General features: G+C 39.6%; 1 protein-coding gene across 2 annotated transcripts in view; it reads left to right on the top strand.

The window, feature by feature from the left end:
- glra4a (glycine receptor, alpha 4a) overlaps positions 1-24,262 on the top strand; it is a 41,259-nt gene extending 16,997 nt beyond the window's left edge. The window contains exons 2-10 of one of the 2 annotated variants that reach the window (XM_029441443.1): positions 7,399-7,529; positions 9,066-9,133; positions 10,269-10,492; positions 12,415-12,497; positions 17,066-17,203; positions 17,748-17,962; positions 19,304-19,453; positions 21,238-21,348; positions 23,479-24,262. In XM_029441443.1, coding sequence (XP_029297303.1) covers positions 7,399-7,529; positions 9,066-9,133; positions 10,269-10,492; positions 12,415-12,497; positions 17,066-17,203; positions 17,748-17,962; positions 19,304-19,453; positions 21,238-21,348; positions 23,479-23,787 — 1,429 coding nt within the window. In that variant the 3' untranslated portion in view covers positions 23,788-24,262. The remainder of the gene's footprint in view (positions 1-7,398; positions 7,530-9,065; positions 9,134-10,268; positions 10,493-12,414; positions 12,498-17,065; positions 17,204-17,747; positions 17,963-19,303; positions 19,454-21,237; positions 21,349-23,478) is intronic. The other variant, XM_029441444.1, reaches the window with a different exon arrangement.
- The last annotated feature ends 335 nt before the right edge of the window (positions 24,263-24,597 follow it).

Genomic DNA, 24,597 nt, shown 5'->3' with positions numbered 1-24,597 from the left:
TGTGTAGGCGGAACAATTCATTCTCGTGTGACATCTTGACAGCAGATGTAGCAATTAGGAATTGGAGAAAGTGTTGGACCTAGACTAGGATGTATTTGAGGGCAGGAGATTAGATTGCATGGGAAAAGCCCGGGGTGGTAGTTGGAGTTCAGCGTAGTAGAAACGGACCATCGTGAGCATAAATCTGTCATCAAGCCACAGCTCATTGTTCCCTTGTCATTGCTGTGGAACAAGCCTAGAAACATCATTTCTGCTGAGTACTCCAGAGATGTCAAGCCTCACTCTAACAAGATTAAAGATTGCATTACAAATTAAAACGCATGAGCAATGGCACAGAGTTGCGATTTTCTCTGTGTTAGCATGGTTTTATCTAAATCATTAAACCCTGGGGTTTGCATTGAGCAAAATATACCTTTAACAAGAAGTGGATTCCACCATTAGCATTGGCTCACGGCTGAACTAATTATGCTTTACTACAAAACAAAAGATCAAAGATAACACAGAGGAGAATAGAAATAGTTCAAAGACAGGGATGGTATTGAAAGCAAGCCCAGTAAACACCACAATATCTAATGGGAATAAGTCCTGACACTATTTAAAGTAGCCTAATCCACCAACTATCTTTATTTTTCAGCTGGCTAACCCTTTGATACACACATATACTCAGCTGTATAAAAGTAGTGATAAGGTTCCTGAAGTATAATATACAGTATTATACGTAAACACCTATTCTTTTTCATACTCTGAACATTCAACAGAACCCATAAAAGACCAAAACCAACGATACATTGATCCTACTAATAAGTAATGAATGAGTATCCACAGCCTGAAATAGTATTCCTTTGTACCATAGACCTTCTTTGTTGTCCAGAAACGGTTAAAAACCCATTAATGAGCCACATCGTTACACTGGCTGACATGTTGCCTCATTACGATGAACATGGATGCTGTAATTTGTTTTGAATTGATTCCACATACACCGCACTGGTGCCGTAGATACTTGAACGCGCACTGAATCTGCAGCTGGAAATTGTCCCTAAAGATGTTTCATGCATTTTATTTGCCTTTTTAAAAATCCAAAGTATAGATTTGACATTTTTTAATTTACCCAAGTCAAAAAGTATTGAGAGAAAGATTTGTAGACAAAGCAAAAATATAGTAGGTACATCATTTGTTTACTCTAATCAGTATATTAACAGTCTTTTGTTTGCCAACGTCCTTCTGCATAATGTCAGATATTGCTCTACAGATGGAGGTCATATGCAAAAATGAACTCTCTGATAAATTCAGGAGTCATTTCAAATCCATCCATCTTGCATTTTATCTAGTGTAGATTGAATATGCATGTATGCCCTGTAGGCTTCTCCCATGACAGTCATAAAACCATGGAACAATTTAGAGTAATCTGCAAAGGAGACCTCTGTACTGCATACTTAATCTGCACACCATTTCACCTCCTAGTGAACTCCGTCTTATTGTTGAGATACAGAAAGTGTAATGTAATGCATCAGTATGTCTTTTTGGGTTTAAGTATGTTTTCCATCCTCACAAATCCATGTCTCCATCACTGGACATCCAGCTGTGGTTTAGTGGCTCAGTGAGAAGGTTTCTACTGTAGAAAGCTTTGCATATATCTATGTTTCCATACCTAGAGGTGTCACTGTGCAGGATTGACAGTGGGCATGTCATTGAAGATAGATGTGCGAGGGTAAATTGCAGTGTGCTCCAAATCCCATTCCCTTATGAGCCTATTGATCAAAAGGGGACAGTAGTAGCCATAGGCCATCACATACAGTAGTGTGAAGACTGAAGACTGCACAGCTCATTTAAAGACAAAAAATGACATGTCAATGTATTACCATGAAGCATACTGTGGTTGAATGTACTGCTAATTAGAGATCTGTCACTGGCATTGGAGTCAATTTGTATGGTTTGGTGGGCCTGATAGAAAGTTGTGTTGATTGTCTAAAAGCCCTGCATTGAACCTCAAGGTGAGAGCCCTTCTATTAGAGCAACACGTAAGGCTCAAGTGGATGTCAAGGGCAATTAAAGAAGTAGGAAATTAGAGCAATGTGTTTCAACAGGCGGCAAGAGCAGTTTTGTTCTGTTTCCCATTACGCTAATGGAAATAAAAAAGTTAATATGTTCATGCATGGATGTCTAATGGGCCTGATATCCCCCAGTGCTTCTTTGTAGGAAACCACAGAACAGCCATACAGCGATATGATGTGCTTTTCTGATCACCAGCTTTTTAATGAAAAAAGCAATTAAAAGAATATATTTGCACTCCATGGGCAGAATCCCATCTAATTAAAGATGATTTGCATTGGTTACTATGTAATCTGACGCACAATGAGGTTAAACAGAATAAGATGATAACTTGCAGACAAAAATGCTTATTGTGGTTTCTAAGTGCAAAACCAATCAGACAGTCTTGTGGACTGAAAATACTTTATATATTTACCTACATCTAAAAGGAAATGTAGCATTCAGGTCCATCCATATTTGAACTACATACCTAGGCTTTATGTTTTAAGAGAAACAAGGTTGCAGATGTAAAGAAATGTTGGACTCTTACTGACCTTGCATCCCCTCTCCCCTCTCCCCAGTCCATTTGTGTACTCATACATTTGAGCTGTATGTAATATACTGTATACAGAATGACAGCTCCAGCTTCTTTTCTTTTACTGTGTATGGTTATACATTCCCTGTAACTAAATGATGCAGTACACTGGAAACGGGTAGCAGTAATGCTGCGTCTCATTCCTTGCCTGAGCTGGCCATGGAAATTCAGCATTCGATAATATTTAATTAATGGAAGCTTGTGGATGATCAGTGGCTAAAATTGATTTACAGGATCTATTTACCAACTTTGCATCTCGAACGAGCTACAAGAGCCCAATATCTGTAGGATCTGTAGGGTTGAACATATGTGAAATGAAAATATGAATGATAATAATGCAAAAAAAAAGGTAATTCCCTTGAAAATCTTGAATCCTATCGCAAATGCAACATCAATCACAACAAGGCAACCATGGCCATGCATCCATGTTTGCAGAAAATGACTACATGCTGTTTTCCTGAACCGTTGGTCATGTGTACACATACTTTGATTAAAATGAATGGCTGACTGAAATGTTTGCTTAAAGTCAGGTGTGATGGAACGGTAATCAAATGCAGAGTATCTCTTCCAATGAGTTGCTCAGACAGTAGCTTCCTATGGTTGATCTGCTGAAAGCAGAGTCCTGACAGGTTTGTCATGACAGTGTTTCCTGCTCACAGCTGTAGACTGCACATGTTTATGTGAGCACAGGATTATGAATAACTGCCATACAAACGCCATCCAGAACAGAAGTACTGAATCTTTAAGTCTAGGTGATTACTTTCCATGTCTGTATCTGCAAAAATAAAACCATTTTTTAAATGTCTATTTAGGCTTCTCCTCAGAGAAAAGTACTGAAATTTAATAGACTAAATGATTTCTCAGCAGCTGTTTGAGTTCTACATTTGCATAACCATTTCTGTTTTTCTAGTACTTGAAAGTGTGTGTGTATACAATTGCATTCCAGCTTTGACTCAGCTTTGCTGTCAAAGCCAAATAAAGTCACTTCCTTACAAGAGTGACAGTCAAAACATGCTCTATAGTGGAAGAAAAGAAAGAAAGGGTTGTTATGTATTCTCGACAGCAGTCTGGCACGGATGCTCAAAAGGGAAAGGGACGTAGGGGGAAGTAAAAGGTCACGCTCATTAAATGTCAGCAAAGAGCATCTTAATAATTGAATCACTCAGACAAAGAACCACATAATTTAGCTTTGAAGGGTTCTGAGGAACCACTTGCAGTTACACGTGTAGTTGTATAGTCACTAGAAACTGCAGATATCATTTAATCATTGTTATACAGTACATAAACCTCAAAAGACCTAACATCCAAAAACAATTCTATAAGATATACAGTGTATTGTTTACCAATTAAGTACTTTTTGAAGGGCGTCCATTTTTTACTGCTTGCACTGCTTTTAAAACCTTTGACAAGAGTCATCACTCCGGATGTGTACCAAACACTTAAAGATCCAAATCTTCTGATTCGGTCTGTTTCTTCTCTCACCTTTCGGGGATATAAGATAACCAATGTTGAAGCATTGATGACACAATAGAGAGGAAGTCCAATTAATAATGCACGAGGGTGATGTAAAGCCTGAGGGAAAGCAGAAATCCACAGCACGTCCCACAGCTCAGGGTGAGAAGTTCAGCTGTAGACCTCACCACAACGAGTTCTTAAACTATGACTTGAACAGTCTGTGTAGCATTATACAAGAAAAATGGTCTTTATGCACAAAACAAAAAATGTGTTTGTTTTTGTTATTAAAGTTAATATAATAAGAAATAAGACATTTCTGAAACCTGTGCTATGCTTACCCCAAGATGTGTTGGATAATTAATGCCAGATGTTCTTGAATATGATGAATTTGTGTATTTGTGCTCCAAAATAAACGCTTTTCCATCATTAATCTGCTCAGTCAGAACCACAAAATGCGGCATATGTAGAGAATATTGTCATCAGAACAGTTGTGAAATAGAAACAATGACAAAGGCCTTAATCAAAAAGTGATTTAATACATTTTCAGACCACATCTGATCATATTCTGTGAATGCATACTATATGAAGACCATTGTGTTGGATCAGTATCAAAAGGCGTCATAGAAATAACACGATTCTTTTTCTATAGCTGAGGAATCTCATACTGTTGTTTCATCACTGTGTATTAGCATCAACAAACACAAAGGACTCACACAGATGTCTCCGCAGACTCAGGCTGCATTTTATTGGAGTTTACTGTGGAAGTGTATGAGTTGATTAATAGTTTTGACTTCAAGTACTGACTCATAAATGTAGTACATTGTAGATATTAACCTTTTCTTATGGGCTAGACTTGTTATGTATTGGTAAGACTGAGTTATTTGAGTATAGGGAACTCCTTTTATGATTTTCACACCATAAATTTCATAATGGACTTCTGTCATCAGTCATCAGCCGGCTGTGTCAAAATGCTTTCACAAATCTCTGCTTGAACATGCAGTTGTGTTAGAGACCCATTCTTCTATCAATATATCTTGAAAACTACAGAGTTTATTGTCACAATCATTTGTCACTGAACGCTTGTGTGTGACCAGCTGTCAGAGAAAATCACACTTGAGACCAAACAGGATGTTTTATAGTTTGTTGTTGATCTGTAAAACAAGCGCAACCCAAGAGAGACAGTTTGTTATCAATGGCTTACTGCAAGCAGCATAAGAGTCTGACCATCAGTCCATCTCCCTGTGTACCTGTGTGAGTTTGTAACTGGGTTTGTGAGCGGTAGAGAGAGAGAGAGAAGGATGAAAGGAGTACCAATATACTGTAAAATGAGCAACACTACAGAGTGGACTTTAGCCAGAAGCAGTGGAGTGGAGTCAGGGGACCAGTGAGAGTTGAGCTTTATAATGTAAGAAAGACTGAGATATGTGCACAGCTTCTCCGGGAAAATCAACAAAAGGTGCTCGGTGCTTGTGTTATTTTTTAGTCATACAGTACTAGTGGCTTCAGGGATGGAAACTATTGGAGGATTAGGATTCTTGGCTGCCCATAAAATTTGCCCAAATGTTTGATATTTAGGAGTACAAATATGGATCATGAAGTCCAAACTTTCTGAGAGAGACCACAATAGTCAATTGCCCAGAAACAGGTAAACATTCTAGCCTTGATGATAAAGTTCGCTAGCATACTATCGTTGACAGATATTAAAAATTATAATCTCACATCCAGTTCTCGCTGAACAACAACCGTTGTTGACCGCGTCTCACCAAACATTTTCTCGACCAGGACTCGTTTAGCCTTCTGCTTTTGTTTATTCTAACATTATGACATAATCATTACTACAGCAAGTCGTTGCACCACTTCAGTCTCCATTGTGTTTACATCTTCCCAATGAGATCACGTAGATCACATGAAAAATAGGGGAGGAGCAACTTCCTCTGCCTCTACCTCGACCAGCTGCATCTGGTCTTACGGTATAATTATGCCAACACAACACTTAACTCTTAGTTATGCCTTGATTGATTTACCCAGATGGCTGCAAATCCATTAAAATTATGTTATCAAATCGATTCAGACCACTGAGGAATTGACAGTCGCCTGCTGGTTTCCATCTGAAACTGGGAAGCCTTGACAAATCATGGGTGAGCATAGACACTTCAAATGTAGGTATGTCAGTTCGCAATCAATTTTCTTTCAACATTATCTTTATTGTACAAAAAAAATAATCACATAGATGCCAGATCAGCCCACCCTTCCTGCTATTCTAACACCTTTGAGTTTGCTTTTATTGACTTTCATCATAGATGAGTCGCCCAGTAGGGTTACTCTTGGCTCTGCAGGCATGGTTATTCCTGTGATGTCATTCTGTGCAGCCTGTGGAAGTGGAAGATCTCTCAGGATCAGATCAGCTACTCTTCAAGTCCCAAAAATACCCTCCACAAAGTCCTCGATCCTTTAGCCCCTGACAATGCAGTTTATGTGACTCTAAATACAGCTAAGAGGCCGTAACATTTGTTGGATCAGTGGCTACACACACTCATGAGAACACAGGGCATCAGCAAAGCTGTGCCTCGGAGGGGATTGAACCAGCCATCTGTACTCCGGAGTTTCAGATCATGACAGATCGTGAACTGTTAACAATTGCATCAAAAGCATGGCGTCCAATCAGCTGTGCTGCAGCAGGGGCCAGTGACAAATCAAATTCATTATGAACCTTATAGAGCGTTTTTCTTGTTTCCCTATACGTTTCCTTCCGTCTTTCTTTAGTTTGTAATATTTTCTCTGTAACCCTTCCTCGCTCTCTTTACTTTCACTGTGGCCTTTTGATTATTCCTGGCAGTGGCTGCCTGAGCCTCACTGGAGCTTGTATCAACTCCTTCCTCTCTCCGGTGTGACATTCATAGCATTACAATTGAGCCATCAATCTGTCAAGCCTTACCCCTGCTAAGCCACGAGTCCTAGAAAGCACAGGAGACGGACAAGTTTACCTCTGCTTCTGTTTTGTTTCTGTGTAGTAAGGGCCTAACAACCAATAAGTGTCAGACATGATGTGAAATAGGTAATCTTTTAGTTGCCAGCTGAGGCAAGCCATTCATCGTCATTTTTCACACTCATTTCCTTATCCACCGCTGGGTATTTTTTTGCTGATGACTGACTTGGTTATAACTGTTGGCTTCTCACTCTGTTGGATTCTCATTATTTTTTTTACCACCACCCCCACTGCTACCTCTCATACATACGCACGCAATCCTCTGCTGTCTTGCAAATCTTCTCCCTTTTCTTTTTCTTCATATTTGTTCCCCCTTTCTCTCCCTCCCTGTCAGACTGAGCTCCTGTAAGGAGGAGATAAAGCCACCCAGCAGGGCAAAACCACAGATGTCGCCTTCTGACTTCCTGGACAAGCTCATGGGGAAAACATCAGGATATGATGCCCGCATCAGACCCAACTTCAAAGGTGGAGTATATACCATGGCATAATCACAGAAGCCCTCAAGAAAATTTGAACAAAAGCAGCACAAGCTCTAGAAAAAACAAAGACCAGTGGACCTGTGCTGTGAAAGCTAAACAGCTTCTCATGTGTATGTGCTGTATGCTGTTCTGTCAGAAACTTTGATATGAATCACATAAATATTGCATCAGCTTGTCCACATTTCCATTCTGTTTGGTTTCACACAGTACTGTTACAGTTCAACCTAACAGCTGGGCCACAAACTGTTAATTAGATACTTTGTTGTTTTGATGTTGGCTTAATTAAGAGACATACTATTACCATGCAGCACATGCACACTGCAACGCTGTCTCAGCAATTGTGTTTTGAAGGAAACATAATTGCTGCCTGGAGTATGTTTACTGGTAATGTTTTTTTCCAGTACAGGAATTGCTACTTTTTTGTACAAAGTGCAAGTCATAGGGAGAGAGTCCTGCATGTGTCTAGGCAGGGGATTTTAAAGTCTGACACTGTGGGCCCAGCTCTCAGACAAAATCGAGACAACTGCCCAAAAGGGAGACATTTTTATTTGATACATTTTGTTTTGCTTTGCAAATTCAGTTTGACGCTTAGCTAGCTAATTAGCTGAAGCACATTAGACCAGGATGTAAACAAGACAGTAAAAATACATTAAAAAAACAACTTGACATTATTTCGGCTGAGTTATGACTCATTCAAGGAGAACAATTTTCTTTTGACACACATTTAAAACAATTGGGCGCCAACGATTTTAAAGTATCTTCATTGCCTCCATGAACTTTGTGTCACAGCTGCTGCTGCTCTAACTGCTGACCATGTTGATGAGCAGGCAAAAATCAATGAGCCAAACTACAAAAACTGACTTGTTTCAGAACACGCACCTGTCCATTTTACCTCACGCAGAATATTTGCCTCACGTCTCTCCCTCTACACGTCCCTCTGGGGTAGTGGACCTCACAGCTTTAAAATCTCTGTGTTCAGGCAACAACAACAACACTTAAGGTTAAGGTGAGAAAAGGGTCATGGTTTTGATCGATCTTAGTGAGTACATACATCTTATATCTTACTTCAAGTCACTGCTGACTTATTCATTATCAAACCAAGACACCTTACCTGAACCAAGTCATTTGAGTCAACCATAAAAACATTTATTAAAAGTATTGCAAGAGCTACTAGAAATTTTAAAAGTCTGGGTTTGGAAATGTGTGCTTTTTAACAATCCCAATCCTGAAACGTTTTTGAAGTTGCTTTCAGTAAGTGTAAATGAGATTTATTTTGGCTGTAATTACCCCGGAAAAAAGGCCTGAGAAAACACTCCTAGTGTCTTTAATGAGCAGATTTGTCAACAGCAGCATTTTCAGCCACAATGAATGTATTGGATAAAAATGTATGAAAGAACTGCAGTAAATCACAAAAATCCAAGAGAGATATACAATACAATAGTGTTTTGTTTAATGTGATTTGATCTCATGAATCCCATCTAAGGGGAAGCATGTATACATTCACTCTGTTTTATTCCCCTAGGTCCAGCTGTGAATGTCACCTGTAATATTTTCATCAACAGCTTTGGGTCCATCACAGAAACTACAATGGTAAGAAGACCTTGGAGATTTCAAATGTTTCACATATGTTTTCCTCGCACAGTTTGTATTGTTTTAGCTGTATCTCCTGTGAAGAAATCTTGAAAACATCCTCTTTCTTTCCCACCGACTTCTTTCCTAATTCACTCAGTGCTGAAGCCGTTCCCTCATTTCTGTGTTTCCTGGAGCATAACAGTGCAACCTTCAGAGACCAATGGGTCACTGACATGCTGATAATGAACTGTCCACTCTGCAATTAAAATGAAAAATTGAGAAAATGGATGAAAAGTGGTATGGGAGTGAGGACGAGAGGTTCAGGGCGAAAAGGCTGTCCTCAAGTCTGCATTTACAGCGCTATAGCTGCTGGGTCAGCACAATACAGCAGTTAACTGTTTAAGGGTGGCTGAGGGAGGCCCAGAGAGTCAGACCTTCAGTCAGGACAGCCCAGAGTACGACAACACTAATGATGTCAATGTATGCGCTGGTGAAGCATGCTTTTTATTCTGATAAATGAAGTGACCGAGCAAGGAGAGGAACAATGTGCAAAGCCCAAAGATGAATTCTGAATTAATTGCAGAGATTAGAATTCTAATTTAATTACTCATGTATGCTGGCTGCAGGCAGGAGGGATTGTGTTCTGTACGCGTCCTTCACATGGCTTGCATTGCCAACCCTTTGCTCACCAGCAGCACATGGCTGCAATGGTTGAACAAACAGTACACCATCTTATTCAATCAGCTGCAAATATGGTGATGCAAGGGGGCATTTCAGTACACCATTACTTTCTGAGAAAATCCCATTTATCTACTTACAATCAACCCTTTGGCTGTTTCAAATCCTTCAAGAACAATTGACCATTGTAAACAGCTCACCCCACTTCATGATGTTGTCCAGCTAAACAAAAAAATGTGAAGTCATGTTGTCAAGTGTAGATTTGGACTTTGAAGTGATGTTCCCTCAAAGAAAGTGTTCAAAGTTCCATCATGGTTAGAATGGACTCCAATAGCGAGCAGTAACAGAGCATTCGCAGAAACCTTTCAAATCACTTCATCAAATCTACAGAATGATCCATTTCTAAGCTCTCCTTCTGTACTACAACCTTCACTGATGGTATATTTTCCATTAACTACCCTGAGTTCTTCCACAGGACTACAGGCTCAATGTATTTCTACGGCAAAAATGGAACGACCCTCGCCTGGCCTACAGCGAATACCCAGACGACTCCCTTGATCTGGATCCATCCATGTTGGATTCTATCTGGAAACCTGATTTATTCTTTGCAAACGAGAAAGGAGCCAATTTCCATGAGGTCACCACTGATAACAAGCTGCTACGGATTTTCCAAGATGGCAGTGTTCTGTACAGCATTAGGTAACTAAAGATAAGATGTAGCTGCAGTTTGATGTGTAATATCCTCTGCATGTCATTCATTCATTCAACTGCTCTGATATAAATCACATTGTTTCACTCAGAGAGGCTACGGATAAATAAGTACATTTATTTATAGACGGTGAACATTTTTGTATGTTTAAAATTACTTAAAAGTTGTATTGCCATAATAACCAAAATATTGCTATGCCTTTAAATGCACCTTTCCGCCCCTTCAGCGGGTTAATAAAATACTAAATGGGTGCAGGTTTGTAAAAAATGCACAGAAATGTCAAGTGGCAAGTGTGCAACTTTGAAATCTGTTTGTTAAATGACACTCTACACCGGAAGGGAAATGTTCAAATGGTTATAAAACCATAGCATAGAAGGAGATGTCACCTTTGTAGTTCCTGCTTGCGTGTCACATGAATTCAGATTTTGCAACTTTAAACTGATTCATGTTTGTAATGTGAACAAACAAACATGTGGAGACCAACATATGCAAACATTTAGTTGAGCACCGAAGTCTTTACACATGCAACAGGTAGTTTTGGTTCTTAACTGGTATTTTGGTCTATAAGAACACTAATTTCACCCCTTGATGTAAGCCCTCTCCTTTTCTGTAAAAACAAAAACAAAAACATTATCCGCCTGAGACTAATTGCAATTCGTTGTTGTCCTCTGTGGGGGACATGACACTGAGGCCTTTATTTCAAACATGTTTTATGGCACTAAAGGAGTTAAGTGATCAAATGTATAAATATTTATTTGTGTTCTTCATAAAGAAGTTGTTGTTTTTATTTATGAGAGTCTTAACTAGATTAGATTAACAAGTGTTATTTTAAGCCTTTCCAAAAACACATTTTGACACATGTCCTTTGTGGGGGACGGTGGGACTTGGGAGTGAGGCAGTAAAGATGTTGTTAAAAGGTATTGAGGGGGAGCCAGACGTCGAGCTGTCAGGAGATGAGGAGGAAGAGAGGCAGGCATTAGAGCAGGTTTTAAAATGTGTTTTAAATGTTTTCAAATGAGAAAGAATTAAAAAGAAAATATATTTTATTTTTGTGCCAAAAGATGTCCACTTCAAGGGACATGTTATAAAAGATGAATAAATAACTATTAAAAGAACATCCCAATTACTTAAAAAACTGTTTTAAATCCTATTATGAAATTTAAAAAATGTCGGGTCTCAGAAGGATATTATATTGTTGTTGTTGTTGTTTTAATAGGATTTTATTTGGGAAGAGGGAGCGAGATACAACATGTATCCTCTGTTGCAAATACAGATAATCACCACCTCATTCCACTGATTTACTGCATCCTCTGGATTTGCTTACCAACTGTGTTTTGTAATTATGGATCAAACATCTTTGTGTGGATTAAATCCATGACACAATTAATCCAGTGTTAGGAGAATCAATCACTTGGGTATTTGTAGTTTGTTCTTCAGCTGGTGAAAAATATATTGTGTCATCATAACACAGTAGCAAATGGGTGCCTTTGTGTATACTGCTGGCGGCTCTTGTCTCGCCTCTGGGCGATGCATTACAGCAGGTAATTACAGTTTTCCACCAGACAGACTCCCAAATAGCTCTATTGCTCTGTTCTCTGAGGATTTTTTTGAAGGCTTAATGCATCAACACCACAACAAATAAAAGTAGGGATGCCTACGCCAATTACTTCGCTATTACTGTGGCGCGGCAAGTAATCAAATGGTAGAGTATCTCAATATGTTTTCCATTCTACTCAAATACTCATGGCTCATGTTTCTTATTTTGCAAAACAAGCAACTTGGCACTGATTTATTTCACTGTTCTTATAATCTGTTATCCTTGTGCTTTGGTGTCTTTTCCTTGAGCCCTTCTGTGCGTTTTGACATCCCTTATTGCTCCTCTTCTCTCTTCCAATCTGTTTTTCTATCTCAGGCTGACTCTTACCCTGTCCTGCCCTATGGACTTGAAGAATTTCCCAATGGACATTCAGACCTGTACAATGCAGCTTGAAAGCTGTGAGTCTTCTTCTTTTCTTCCTCTTGCCTCACTCACCCGTTTGTATCGCCCCCTTCTTCCCGATTTCTACCTTTTCCCTGACTTGTAAAGTGCCTAATCTTGCTATATCCCAAGAGATAGGAACGATATCATGACTATAGATGTGTTTCATTAGCAGGGTTATATCCATAAAGTCTATGTGGAGATTGCTTCCTTATGATTTCTAATTGCATCTTATGTGTTCTCCAAATCCAAAAATTTAACAGCAAAAGTGTCTTTTATCTCCTGCAATATAAGATGCAGAGATTAGCATACCAGGCTAACTTGTTTATTACCTACATAACTCATGACTTTCAATACCAAGGGGCATTTCATACTACATTATTTTGTAGGAATATATGCTACACTAAAAAAAAAGCCCATCAAGTGCATCCCTTGTGTGGTATTTCCCCCACCACAGTATGGACAGTCATATGTAAGTATAAGATTTCAAATACAACCACAGTGTTTTTAACCAACTAATGAAGCTAACGTTAGCTCAATAAGCTAACTGTTACCTACAACTCATCAATTGTACTTGTCACATGTTATCATATAAGGTACAAGTGAAATGTAACTGTTGCTGGTTATCAATTAAAAGACTGCTGATCAAGGACCCATTGAACATTACTAAGACCAACAAAATAAAAATCTGCACTATTTGCATAGAACACAAAGTAAGGGGTCGTGGGGCTAAGAAAATATTCAATTGTTTACCACTTTACTTGATCGTATCTACCGTACATTTATAAAAACTGGAATATTCAAGAAATGTACAAAAATACATTTGAAATCTTTTAAAATGTTATTACAGTGATAAAATGTGGGGGAAGAATAATATTCTCCCCTTTCAGTCTTCCCTTGCCTTCAGAGAGATAGCATCTGCCCTCATAAAACCAATTTCCAGGATATAAATAATAAAACTTCAATTTTGTGTCTCTTTTCTTATATGTGACCCACCCACTGTGCCTAGAGGTGACCTAATTTCCAGTCATAGGGACAAAAGAATTTAAGTGTAGCAAAAGGGAGGAAAAAGAAGGAGCACTCGTACCATGAAGTCACTGCACCTTTTCAGAAGCATCTCTCGCAAATAAATAATAGTGGTATCTCTACCTACGTCCTTATCTGATTCAACGAGGAACAAGAGTTATTGGTTTGTATAGAATCAGTTACTCCCTCTTTGTACAGAAGGCAGCATGATTTATTTCTGCAAATTAACAAAGGGACAAACAGAAGAAAAAATTGAATACATTTAGTGCACAATGTACGTCAGCCAGCGCAAAAACATATAAAAAATAAATATAAAGACATATTACCCTTCAGGAGTGTAAGGGAGAGGACTCATATGACAGATGTGTGCTTAACTCCGCAGTATGTGTGCATGTGTTTGGTGTATCACATCACACCACCATTAGAAGAGACGTAATCATTCCTGATTAAAGGCCTGCTGAGGACACTTGGCCTTGTGTTGACAAGTGCTAGTGCACCACCCAAGAGTGTGATCACCTTGGCTAGAGCTCAGTTGTTAAGAGGACATTACAGGTTTTACTGCCACTACTGGAGCTGTGGAAACATGAGAAAGCGCAAGAGAGGCTGGTATTGCAAGAAAAAAAAGGAGGAGCGTTATCTTTGGGGTTGGAGAGAGCCAAGGCCAATCTTCTTTTCTGGCGAATAAGGCAGAATCATATAGTTGATTCTATTTATACGACACATCAAAGCCCCATGTATGCAGCTTATACCAGTTTGCTTTGCCTTGAGCCATTAGCGTCCAATTCCCACAGATCCACTTTGTAATATACACCATAAGTTAAAAGGCAAGACTAAAAATGTGAAGCATTATCGTGGCTGCATTAGGGTTGTGGCTTTCATTAGGTGAGCAGCTTTTTAACATGAAAAGGCAGACGGCATATTACTAACAGTCATTACTCTACCTTGCTGAGATATTCCAGACATTCTGCTTCAGGAATTTAATTTGTATTGCACCTTAAAAGCTTCAATGTGTACGATATGTCAGAATTTAAAGTTAAACGTTAAGTCGTTTTCTAGTTTCTGCCAATTTGGATTTAGTCCAATAAACAATCTTAACATAACGTTACACAGACTACAGCCCCCGGTTAACATTAGTGCCCCAGAAAACACCAGACAGAACAGACAGACAGACAGACAGAACATACAGAACAGACAGACAGACAGACAGAATAGACAGACAGACAGAACATACAGAACAGACAGAACAGACAGACAGAACAGACAGAACAGACAAACAGACAGACAGACAGACAGACAGACAGACAGAACAGACCAGACAGACAGACAGAACAGACAGACAGACAGACAGACCGAACAGACAGACAGAACAGACAGACAGACAGCACAGACAGAACAGACAGACAGACAGACAGACAGACAGACAGACAGACAGACAGACAGACAGACAGAACAGACAGAACAGACAGAACAGACAGAACAGACAAACAGACAGACAGACAGACAGAACAGACAGACAGAACAGACAGAACAGACAAACAGACAGACAAACAGACAAACAGACAGACAGAACAGACAGAACAGACAGACAGACAGACAGACCAGACGAACAGACAGACAGACAGAACAGACAGACAGACAGACAGTACAGACAGACAGAACAGACAGACAGACAGACAGACAGACAGAACAGACAGACAGAACAGACAGACAGAACAGACAGACAGACAGACAGACAGACAGACAGACAGACAGACAGACAGACAGACAGACAGACAGATAGATTCAATAGACTTAATAGACTCAGAGTTTTTGCAGTTTGGTCGAAATGTAGTATTCTTTCCCACTGACTGACTGATAGGCATTACACAGGAGTAAATGCAATACACAATATACAAAATATATGTATATTAATAATCTTTTTAATTATAAATTAGAATACAATAAATATGCCAAACTACTACAACTAAAATATAAACATTAGAGATTGTACGGACCCCGTTTAGAGGTGAAATACTGCCCCCTATTTCTTTGGAGCAGCTGGCTCTGAAATACACATTGAACCTTTAAATGTCAATTATGTTTTGAGTCCTCTAAATTGTAAGAAAAGAAAATACCATTTCATTGTCTTTGGAATGCTTTGGTATTTCCCTTGCTTGTTGTGCAGGATGTGTGAATTCATGAACACAATAAGTGTGTTTCAGTGTGTTGTTTTTCCAGGCATGTGGGTAGGATAGAATATAATATCTTGAATAATTGATGTCTTTGTCCCTCAGGCCCTAAAGGGTCCCAGTGGACATCGGTAATTTTCAGACGACAAGAAATGCTGCATTGTTGTTGCATGTTTCATGCATTTTTAATATACTGTAGATATAATCAGGTAGCTCTGAGTTTAGAAGCAAAATAATTATCGTCTTACCCTGAGTAGTTTGCTAAACTGTATATTCACTTGCAAAAATAAATACATATTTCATTATGATGGTAAGTTTGTACATTACTATTTTTACACGCACTAATCAGCTCAGTATGTCTTTGCACATACAGCATCTCCCACTGTCATGAGCAGATATGCTCCTCATGTCCCCCTTTATTCTGTAACCTTCAAGCAACCACAACAACATGACTGGAGCTGTGGTGGGTGACCTTTACTGTGACAAACGTGATGGCAGAAGGTAGCTGGTAGCTGGACAGATGGGCAAAAGCGACATATCACCACAATCTTCCAAGTTTCATTCTCTCTCTCTCTCTCTCTCTCTCTCTCTCTCTCTCTCTCTCTCTCTCTCTCTCTCTCTCTCTCTCTTTGTCTCTCTCTCTCTCTCTCTCTCTCTCTCTCTCTCTTTGTCTCTCTCTCTCTCTCTCTCTCTCTCTCTCTCTCTCTCTCTCTCTTTGTCTCTCTCTCTGGGTCTCATTAGCGAATTGCAAGGTTGTGCAAGTTGTGTTGTAGTCAAAAATGAGGTTACACAGGAGGAAGAAGGGGATGAGGATCACAGCAATAGTGATAACAAGAATATTTACCAGTTAATGCAGCGGTGCATTTCATTCTGTTAAAAAGAAATTAATATACAGTGAAAAGCATTGTTTTTGTGATACTTACGGTGTAGCAACCAAACTCTTATAGTTATATCTTAACGTTAAAGTACCCCCTTCACAGACAGCAACCAATATGCAACCTTTTTTATGTCTACTTTGCTGAAATACCATCAATACAATGTTGAAAATTGAGTGCAGCTGCAAGCAAAAATGCATCACTCCACAAAATCTTTTGTAGAATCTGAGCAGTAACATTTATGAAGCTTTGTCATGTCTGAGATATTGTATATTAGAGACCGCCATGGCAAAATAATGAACAACATCTTATCCCCCGTCTCAAAGTCGATGTCATTTTGAAAAATGTTTGCCATGGTGGAATAATGAGATGTATCACCAAGGTATGCCAGAATGTGTCTTAAATTATGTGCAAGATGCATGAAAAGAAGAATAGGAGAATTCATAACCTATTCAATACAATCTAAAGTGAAAAAAGTTGTATATTCTCTTTGTCTCCTTTGTTCTCTTTTCACAGTTGGTTACACCATGAATGACTTGATCTTTGAGTGGCTGTCTGACAACCCCGTTCAGGTGGCTGATGATCTCACCCTCCCTCAGTTTGTGCTAAAAGAGGAGAAGGATTTGGGCTACTGCACTAAGCACTACAACACAGGTAAATAATGAATTCTATATGCGGTGTCGAGAAACCGGGGACCCCACGCTAAAATTTTAAATTGCAATTAAGTGCTTAAGCTTATTTCTTCTCCAGAGGCATGTAAAAGGAGTTGGATATGCAATAGAGATTTAGCAACTACAACAACTTGAAGAACGCTGTAAACTGTTCTTGTTGGTATTTAACCTCTGACTGGCTGTATGGATAAACGGTTGCTTTAAGAGGACATATTATGAAAAACTAATTTCCACTGCTTGTGCACGTTCATTTGGGTATCTGGATCACCGACCAACCCACAAACTATAAAATAAGACAACCCAGTCAGTTTTTTGTCACATTAAAGCATGTAAACATGTTCTTGTAGAAATACAAGCATGAACGTGAAAATGAGCATAATGTCCCATTTAACCAAAAATGTATCTTTATCCAATATCTATATCATACATCTAGATTTTATTATCTCAATCTAACAGCGTAATAAAATAAAATCCAAAAAACAATGCTGTCCTTAAGCAGTTAAATGAACTATGTCATGCGTCTTCAGGTAAATTCACCTGCATTGAGGTGAAGTTCCACCTGGAACGTCAAATGGGCTACTACTTGATCCAGATGTACATCCCCTCCCTCCTCATCGTCATCCTCTCATGGGTGTCTTTCTGGATAAACATGGACGCCGCACCAGCCAGAGTGGGTCTGGGCATCACTACTGTACTGACGATGACCACGCAGAGCTCTGGTTCAAGGGCCTCTCTGCCCAAGGTGAGTCTGGAGACGAGGGACCAAGATGTGTGATGTTTTGTGCGTGGTGGAAGGTGGATTGTGTGTTTGTTTACTGAGCAAAGTCATCAGCAAGAACCCAGAGATGCACAGGATGAATTACCATCAGGGCCGCAAGAATTATTTTATTTTATTTAATGAGATATTTACACAGTTGTAGTTCTGAGAACTAATGTCGGGCCATTTAAGACATTTCTTGCTTACTGTACGTCTGAAAATCGATGGAGCACGATAAAAACACAAGTTCTCTGCTGCAGAAACACAGAAACAAATTACATAACTTTAATCACATGCTGTTCTTCCACCAATAAACGCGTATATTTGAGAGCAAATAAGCACTACATAAATCTATCAGCTCAACAAAAAGGTCAGCGACTACATGATAAACAATCTAATAAACAGATTAAGAGTTTGACACTAATGATGCATTATTTAGAAATGACATTACCTTTTGTGCAGGATATTTCCTGACAAGCCTTTGGAACATTTGGAGGGAGCTTTGGAAAAGGATGAGAATATTTAGTAATGAAATGCTGACTTTGCATGAGGCAATTTCTAATTTTGGACAAGGCTAGAGATTTAGGAGGAAGCAGACAAACAAGTGCCAGGTGGGTCAAGGACACTGGCATGTGAAAGACATGCAGGACAGGACACACAGATCCCCGGGGAGAAGGTCAGGGAGCAGGGGGGAGACAGACGGTGTTATATCATCATGGAGGTAAATACTTCTTCCCAATTGGCTAAAAATGAATAACAACAATAGAAAACCTTGACGATAGATGACAAATCAGTGCACGAGGTATATTAGATCGCTGGTAACATTAGCAACAGAAGTTCGGCCTGGTGCTACATTAGCAGCAGTGCTGGGAGTGTTGGGAGAATGAGACTTTAATTCAGTGGAAGTAAAGATAAAAACACAGCTGAGGTGTTTCCAGAGTTTATAACCTACCGATGTGTCATTTTGCTGAGGGTTTTCTCTCTCCACTGTTATGCTTGTTTCTGCAACAGTCAGCAAACTGCTGCTTGATTGAGTGAAGTTTACACACAATGCTTGCTTAGTGGCCGTTGCTGATTTGCTGTGACACATCTTCTCTCATGAACGAATCGTCCAGGGCTCCCCTCAAGTGGTGTGTCATGACTTGTCTCTTAGCTATGTGTCAGCTGCCCACATCCCACTGACCCATTTTAATTCTAGACCATCCCAAAGACGTATGTCATTATGTCAAAGCGGAGGAATGGGTAGATTGTGAAGAACCCATGGATTATCCGTTATAGCCTCATTGATTGGCTGTTGATGACTATGTGACCTTGTCTGTTCCCCAGGTGTCCTATGTAAAGGCCATTGACATTTGGATGGCGGTGTGCCTCTTGTTTGTGTTTGCTGCCCTGCTGGAGTATGCAGCAGTTAACTTTGTGTCAAGGCAACACAAGGAGTTCATCAGGCTGAGGAAAAAGCAGCGGCAGCAAAGAATAGTAAGTGCAAATCCCCCACACACTAAAGCATGCTTACACACACACATTGTGGGAAATTCTATAAAAGTAAGACTGAGGAGGAGGAACACACACACACACACAAGCACACATACACACACACACACATGTCCCTGTCAGTCTCTATATCATTGACTTATGCCTCTTGTTATTGTGGGACGCTGTATATTCAGGAACCGACAACATCAACACGCTACGGCTGGCTGTCATATTACATGAGGCAGATCCGCTCATTTCAGTTCAGCTCATTTCCTTGGTGAGCACTGACCTGTGAAGAGTCTTTGTGATCCTTTTTTTCTCTGTCACTACATTTAAAAAGCAACAGCCTATCCTACAAACTCCCGTGCCAGTGGGATACCCTAACCCTGCATTCACACGACAACACTGATATATTTCTGGAGCCTGACACTTTGACTGCATTTGTCACTGTTTCTGAATAACATACAAGTAATCCATAACTTATCTGTTTCCATAAGTTAATATGGCAAGTTAGCAAGCAATCATTAACTATTTTCTTTATATAGGTCCCTACAAATACCGCTTTATCTTGAAAGTATTCTTTTGTACCATAATCTAATACCACATGCATTAACGCCTTTCAAAACTTGACCTTGAAGAAGAACAATTAAAAGAGTTTGTAAATTATAGAAACTGCTTTGCTTGCAGGGACCGCAGAAAGAATAATGTTTGGGTTGCCATGCTGGAGGAGGGTCATCACTTTAACATACAATTCACAACAGCAAACTTACTAAGTCGGACCTCGAAACATTTCTGTATTACTTTATTAAACAACCCCATTTTCTTTCATAACCATTTTTCATCCGAACATATATCGCCTCAATTGAATCGATATCTTGAACGATAAAAAAACAAAGCTTTTACAGAGAAGTGAGAGACTTTGTTTGACACGGAAATGTTTGTCTCAAGAGAAACAGACATCTTGAAAATCCCATTAAACAGCTCACTGGCTGGGCAGCTCCCCAGACTCATGGCAAAGTTCCCTGTAAGAGTCCAGCACATTTACCGGGCAGTCTGCCGTCCTGCATCGATACAGGCGAGAGAAAATAATGGTCTGTAGAGGAAAACACTTCCCCAGTTCACATCAGTTGCACAATTACTCCCACTCAGGAGTTTGAGGTCGCAAACTATCCATCTGAGAGGTATTGACGCATGAGCCGATGTGTTGTACATGAGGGAGGTTGGGAATCTGATGGGAGAGTACAAATCCCACACTGACCAGGTTTAATCAATGCACTTTCAGCTTTGTGTTTGACATCTCTGGTGTTCTCTAAGCTCAACACAGCAAAAGCAAGAATATCCACACAGCCTTTGAAATGATAAAATTAGACAAATGGATTTTCCATTTATAGTCTTATAAATAACTCGAACTAGCTCCTTGAGGATTTTTTTTATTCGTCTTCAAAGCCAGTTCCCTAAACGAACAGCCGCAGATAATGTCCTGTATTATCACACTCGCCGTGCCTCTTTAATTAAAAGCTGAGCGCGCCTGCTTGAGTTTGTTGTTCGAATTTGAAGTTTGCATCTTTAATCACTTTATTTATTGTCATGGCACAGGTAGGTTTTTTTATTTAAATGAAGCAGGAGGAATTCTTGTTCCCAGCTAAATGTGAAGGCCCATGTCCAAAACAAATGATCATTTCATCGGTTATAAATGTATCTTACAGGAGACTCTTGTTTCATAACTAAAGATGAAATAAGGAGCAATAACTCTTACTTCAATGTGTCTACCTTCCTTTCCAATGGAGATGTTTGCCAGTCACCCTGGGAGTGTTGAGTCGTTGCGGAAAATGAATGACATCCCTGGTAACAACTCAACCTGCAGGAACCTGAATCAGCACTGCAACGCCTGTGCCAGGGTAAAAGAAAATATGAACCCTATGTCAACCCTGACCTTCAAACCCAATTTCTGTCCATGCCTCCAATCTTCCAAATTGATTGTGTCGTGCAACTTTCAATTGAATATATATCCTGGCATTTCTCCCACATCCAAACCCACTTTGTGCTGATCTTGCCCCGTCACTAAAGCCCTCTCTTTCTCACCTTTTGTCCCTTTACACCAACGATACTAACTTGGAATTCTTGCCATTTATTCCTTTCCCAATGTAAAACCTGTTTTCAACGCTAATTTGAATTCATACATTGCCTCCTTTTGTTCTCTCCTTGTCAAACTTTTAATCTCTTTTTTTTTTCAGGACACTCTCCAATAATGTTGGCATTTGACAGAACACAAGTTTTTATTTTTTTAATCCAAAGTGTAACAATTAAATGTGTTATGTTTGGACAGGGCCAGGCTAGCTGTTTCCCCCAGTCTTTAAGCAAATCTAAACTATAATATATATGCCAAACATGTGGTATTGTGTCTGTTCTCAGCAAGTAAGATGTATATAAATGTATTGTTAGCATTATTTATATCTAAATAGGAACATTTTGACTGTCACTGATCACTCTCTGTACACAGCCACCTCCACAGTAACTTCATCACATTATGCTCTTTGGAGAATAATCAGTCTCAACTGATCTTATGTCAACAAATCCCAAAGTGTGAAGCTGCTGCTGGGAGCACAGACGACGAGCACCTATTATCTTTAGAGAAACGCACCATTAGACTTTAGCACATGATGTACTGTATCGTTTACAAAGGAGTAGGTTGGATAATTAAGCTACGCTAGAAGAGCTACAACTCCCTACCCCCCTGTTGTAGAGTGCAATTTGTCATTGGGGCAACAGATGGTTGTAAACTTGGAAATTACTCACAACCAGGCAATTGTAAGGAGGAGGAAGTTACAGTGGCTAAGCTAAACAGTGAAGGTGCAAGCAAAGGTCAGTTGGCAGAGCATCGGGGAAGTTTCCAAAGGACTAAATGACTATATTGGCAGTAACAGACAAGTGGACACACGTGTGAATTACATCAGTAGCATCGGCCTTTTGACAGGTGCTGGAAGTGTCTCACTGCCAAGTCTGTCCAGCACTGAGATGTGAAGTTCGGCAGAGCACCAGAGAGCTGCCAGGGTCAGTGAGAGAGAAACAGAGAGAGAGGACGACACAGGGATCAGAGTTTTCAGGGCACTTCACACTGACTACTAATCATCCAATTTAGATCCCACATCTTCACTTTCAGCTGCTAAAGTGAATCTCTCAAGTGTCAGAGGGCTGTCAGAGTTAAGCTGCATGTCTATTAATATTCTCTCTTCAAAAAAGTGCCCTGCCATTCATCAAAGCATAATGCCAAGCGCAAGTTTTTTTGGAGGGGTTGAGGTCATGTCTTTTTATTAATAGGCATTTTTGAAAGGTCTATCATTTTGCAACTTTAAAAAGAGCTGCAAAGGAGAGATGGAGGTTAATTTTTTGATTAACTTTAGGATTATAATTTCCTTTCTTCCTCCTAATGATGATGCCCTCCAATTCCCCTCTTTGTGTCATGGAAACCTCAAAAAGCTTCTATTAAGTCAGTGTGTGCCTCTCATGTAATAACATTACATGCTTGAAAAACCCAGAAGGTCGTTTAACAACACACTTTTCAAAGACTCATCTAACCACTTGCTGCATAAGAAAAAAGATGTTCAACCCGTTGTTACTGTCTTTCCTAATCCAAACAAAGATGGGAGCAATTAAATATGTTTTACATGCTTTAAATGTCATTATCAGTTGTCAATTTTGTAAGGATTTTACTTTCTGTTTCTATTTTCATACGAATAAATGTGCTACTTTTTTCTTGTGTTGTGCTGTAATAGTAACACATGAGAGGCACAATCTGGGGCTATCATCTACTGACAGATCATCTACTGTATTTAAAAATCACCATCCCTGAAGTCAAAAATGTTCATGCATCTTTTTTTCTGCGGATGTTCTCACTCTGCTGCCCTTTTGTGCTGCTACATCCCAAACACATTTGGGATTCAGCTACTGAGAGTAAATGTGAAAAGCTGTAAGCTTATTTTTGTTCACAGTGAAAGGCCAATCTGTTTTCTCTATGTTTGACTCCACAGGAGGAGGAACTGGTGAGAGAGAGCCGTGGTTTTTACTTCCGGGGTTATGGACTGGGTCACTGCCTGCAGAACAAGGATGGTACAGCTGTGGAAGGGACCTCTGTGTTCGCCCCTCCACCGCCTCCTCCTCCTCCTCGTCCAGTTAGCGCATACGAAGGAGAGGTACTTCACAAGCGTTTTGTGGACCGGGCCAAGCGCATTGACACCATATCCAGAGCCATCTTTCCCTTGAGCTTCCTCATATTCAACATCTTCTACTGGATCACCTATAAAGTGCTGCGACACGAGGACATCCATGCAAATTTGTAGAACGCTTCCTGCAGACCCCAGTTGCTACATTTTTTGTTTGTTTTTCTCTCAGAACCAAAACTGCCTGTAAGATCTACATTACAATGAGGAAATGTGTCAGGAGGCATATCTGCTTCTTAAAACCATTGCTAAAAACGTTGTGCTCAGGTGCATCTTCAGGATCTCAGAAGAAGAGAGATTTAGCCGAAAGACAAGGTTAAGATGTTTGGATTGAGACTGCTGCGGTTTGTCATTGCCCTCTCGTTTCTGTCTTGGTTTGATTCATCCGGATTATAACAGAGACAAAAGCACTGCTGGTACTCGTGGGTTCGTGACCTTAGTTTGAGATGGTGACAGGTCGATGTTGATCCTAGCTGGATGAGATATACTGACTTGAATTTTGCGATGCGTATATTTGAATGAATGTTTTTTGAAAATTCAAAAGATTAAAAAGGGTTTTTTTACACCTTTAGATTATCTAATGGGTACCAATCGGTACGGGGGGAGGGGGGGAGGGGGGGAGGAGGAATGGGTCTTTGATATATAATAATATTCAAGTGGTGATAATTCAATTAATATTATATATACAGTGTATAAAGTGTATAATAAAAAAGCTGTTCATTAAACTGCACAAAGCACAAATATGTATTTCCTTTTGTCTAAATTTAAATAAATTGTTATTCTGCCAGGAAACCAGAAGTGATTTATTCCTCTTTTAGCTGAAGATTCGATTGATTACTTTGAAAATGGATGCAGGGGTTTGGGAAGTGACAGAATGACTGCATCACACACACAATTACTTTTCTATTTCAGTCCTCTAATGAGCCTATC

Source organism: Cottoperca gobio, chromosome 10, assembly GCF_900634415.1.
Source record: "Cottoperca gobio chromosome 10, fCotGob3.1, whole genome shotgun sequence".
NCBI classification, from domain to species: Eukaryota; Metazoa; Chordata; class Actinopteri; order Perciformes; family Bovichtidae; genus Cottoperca; species Cottoperca gobio.
This window is presented reverse-complemented; position numbering and strand designations above follow the sequence as displayed.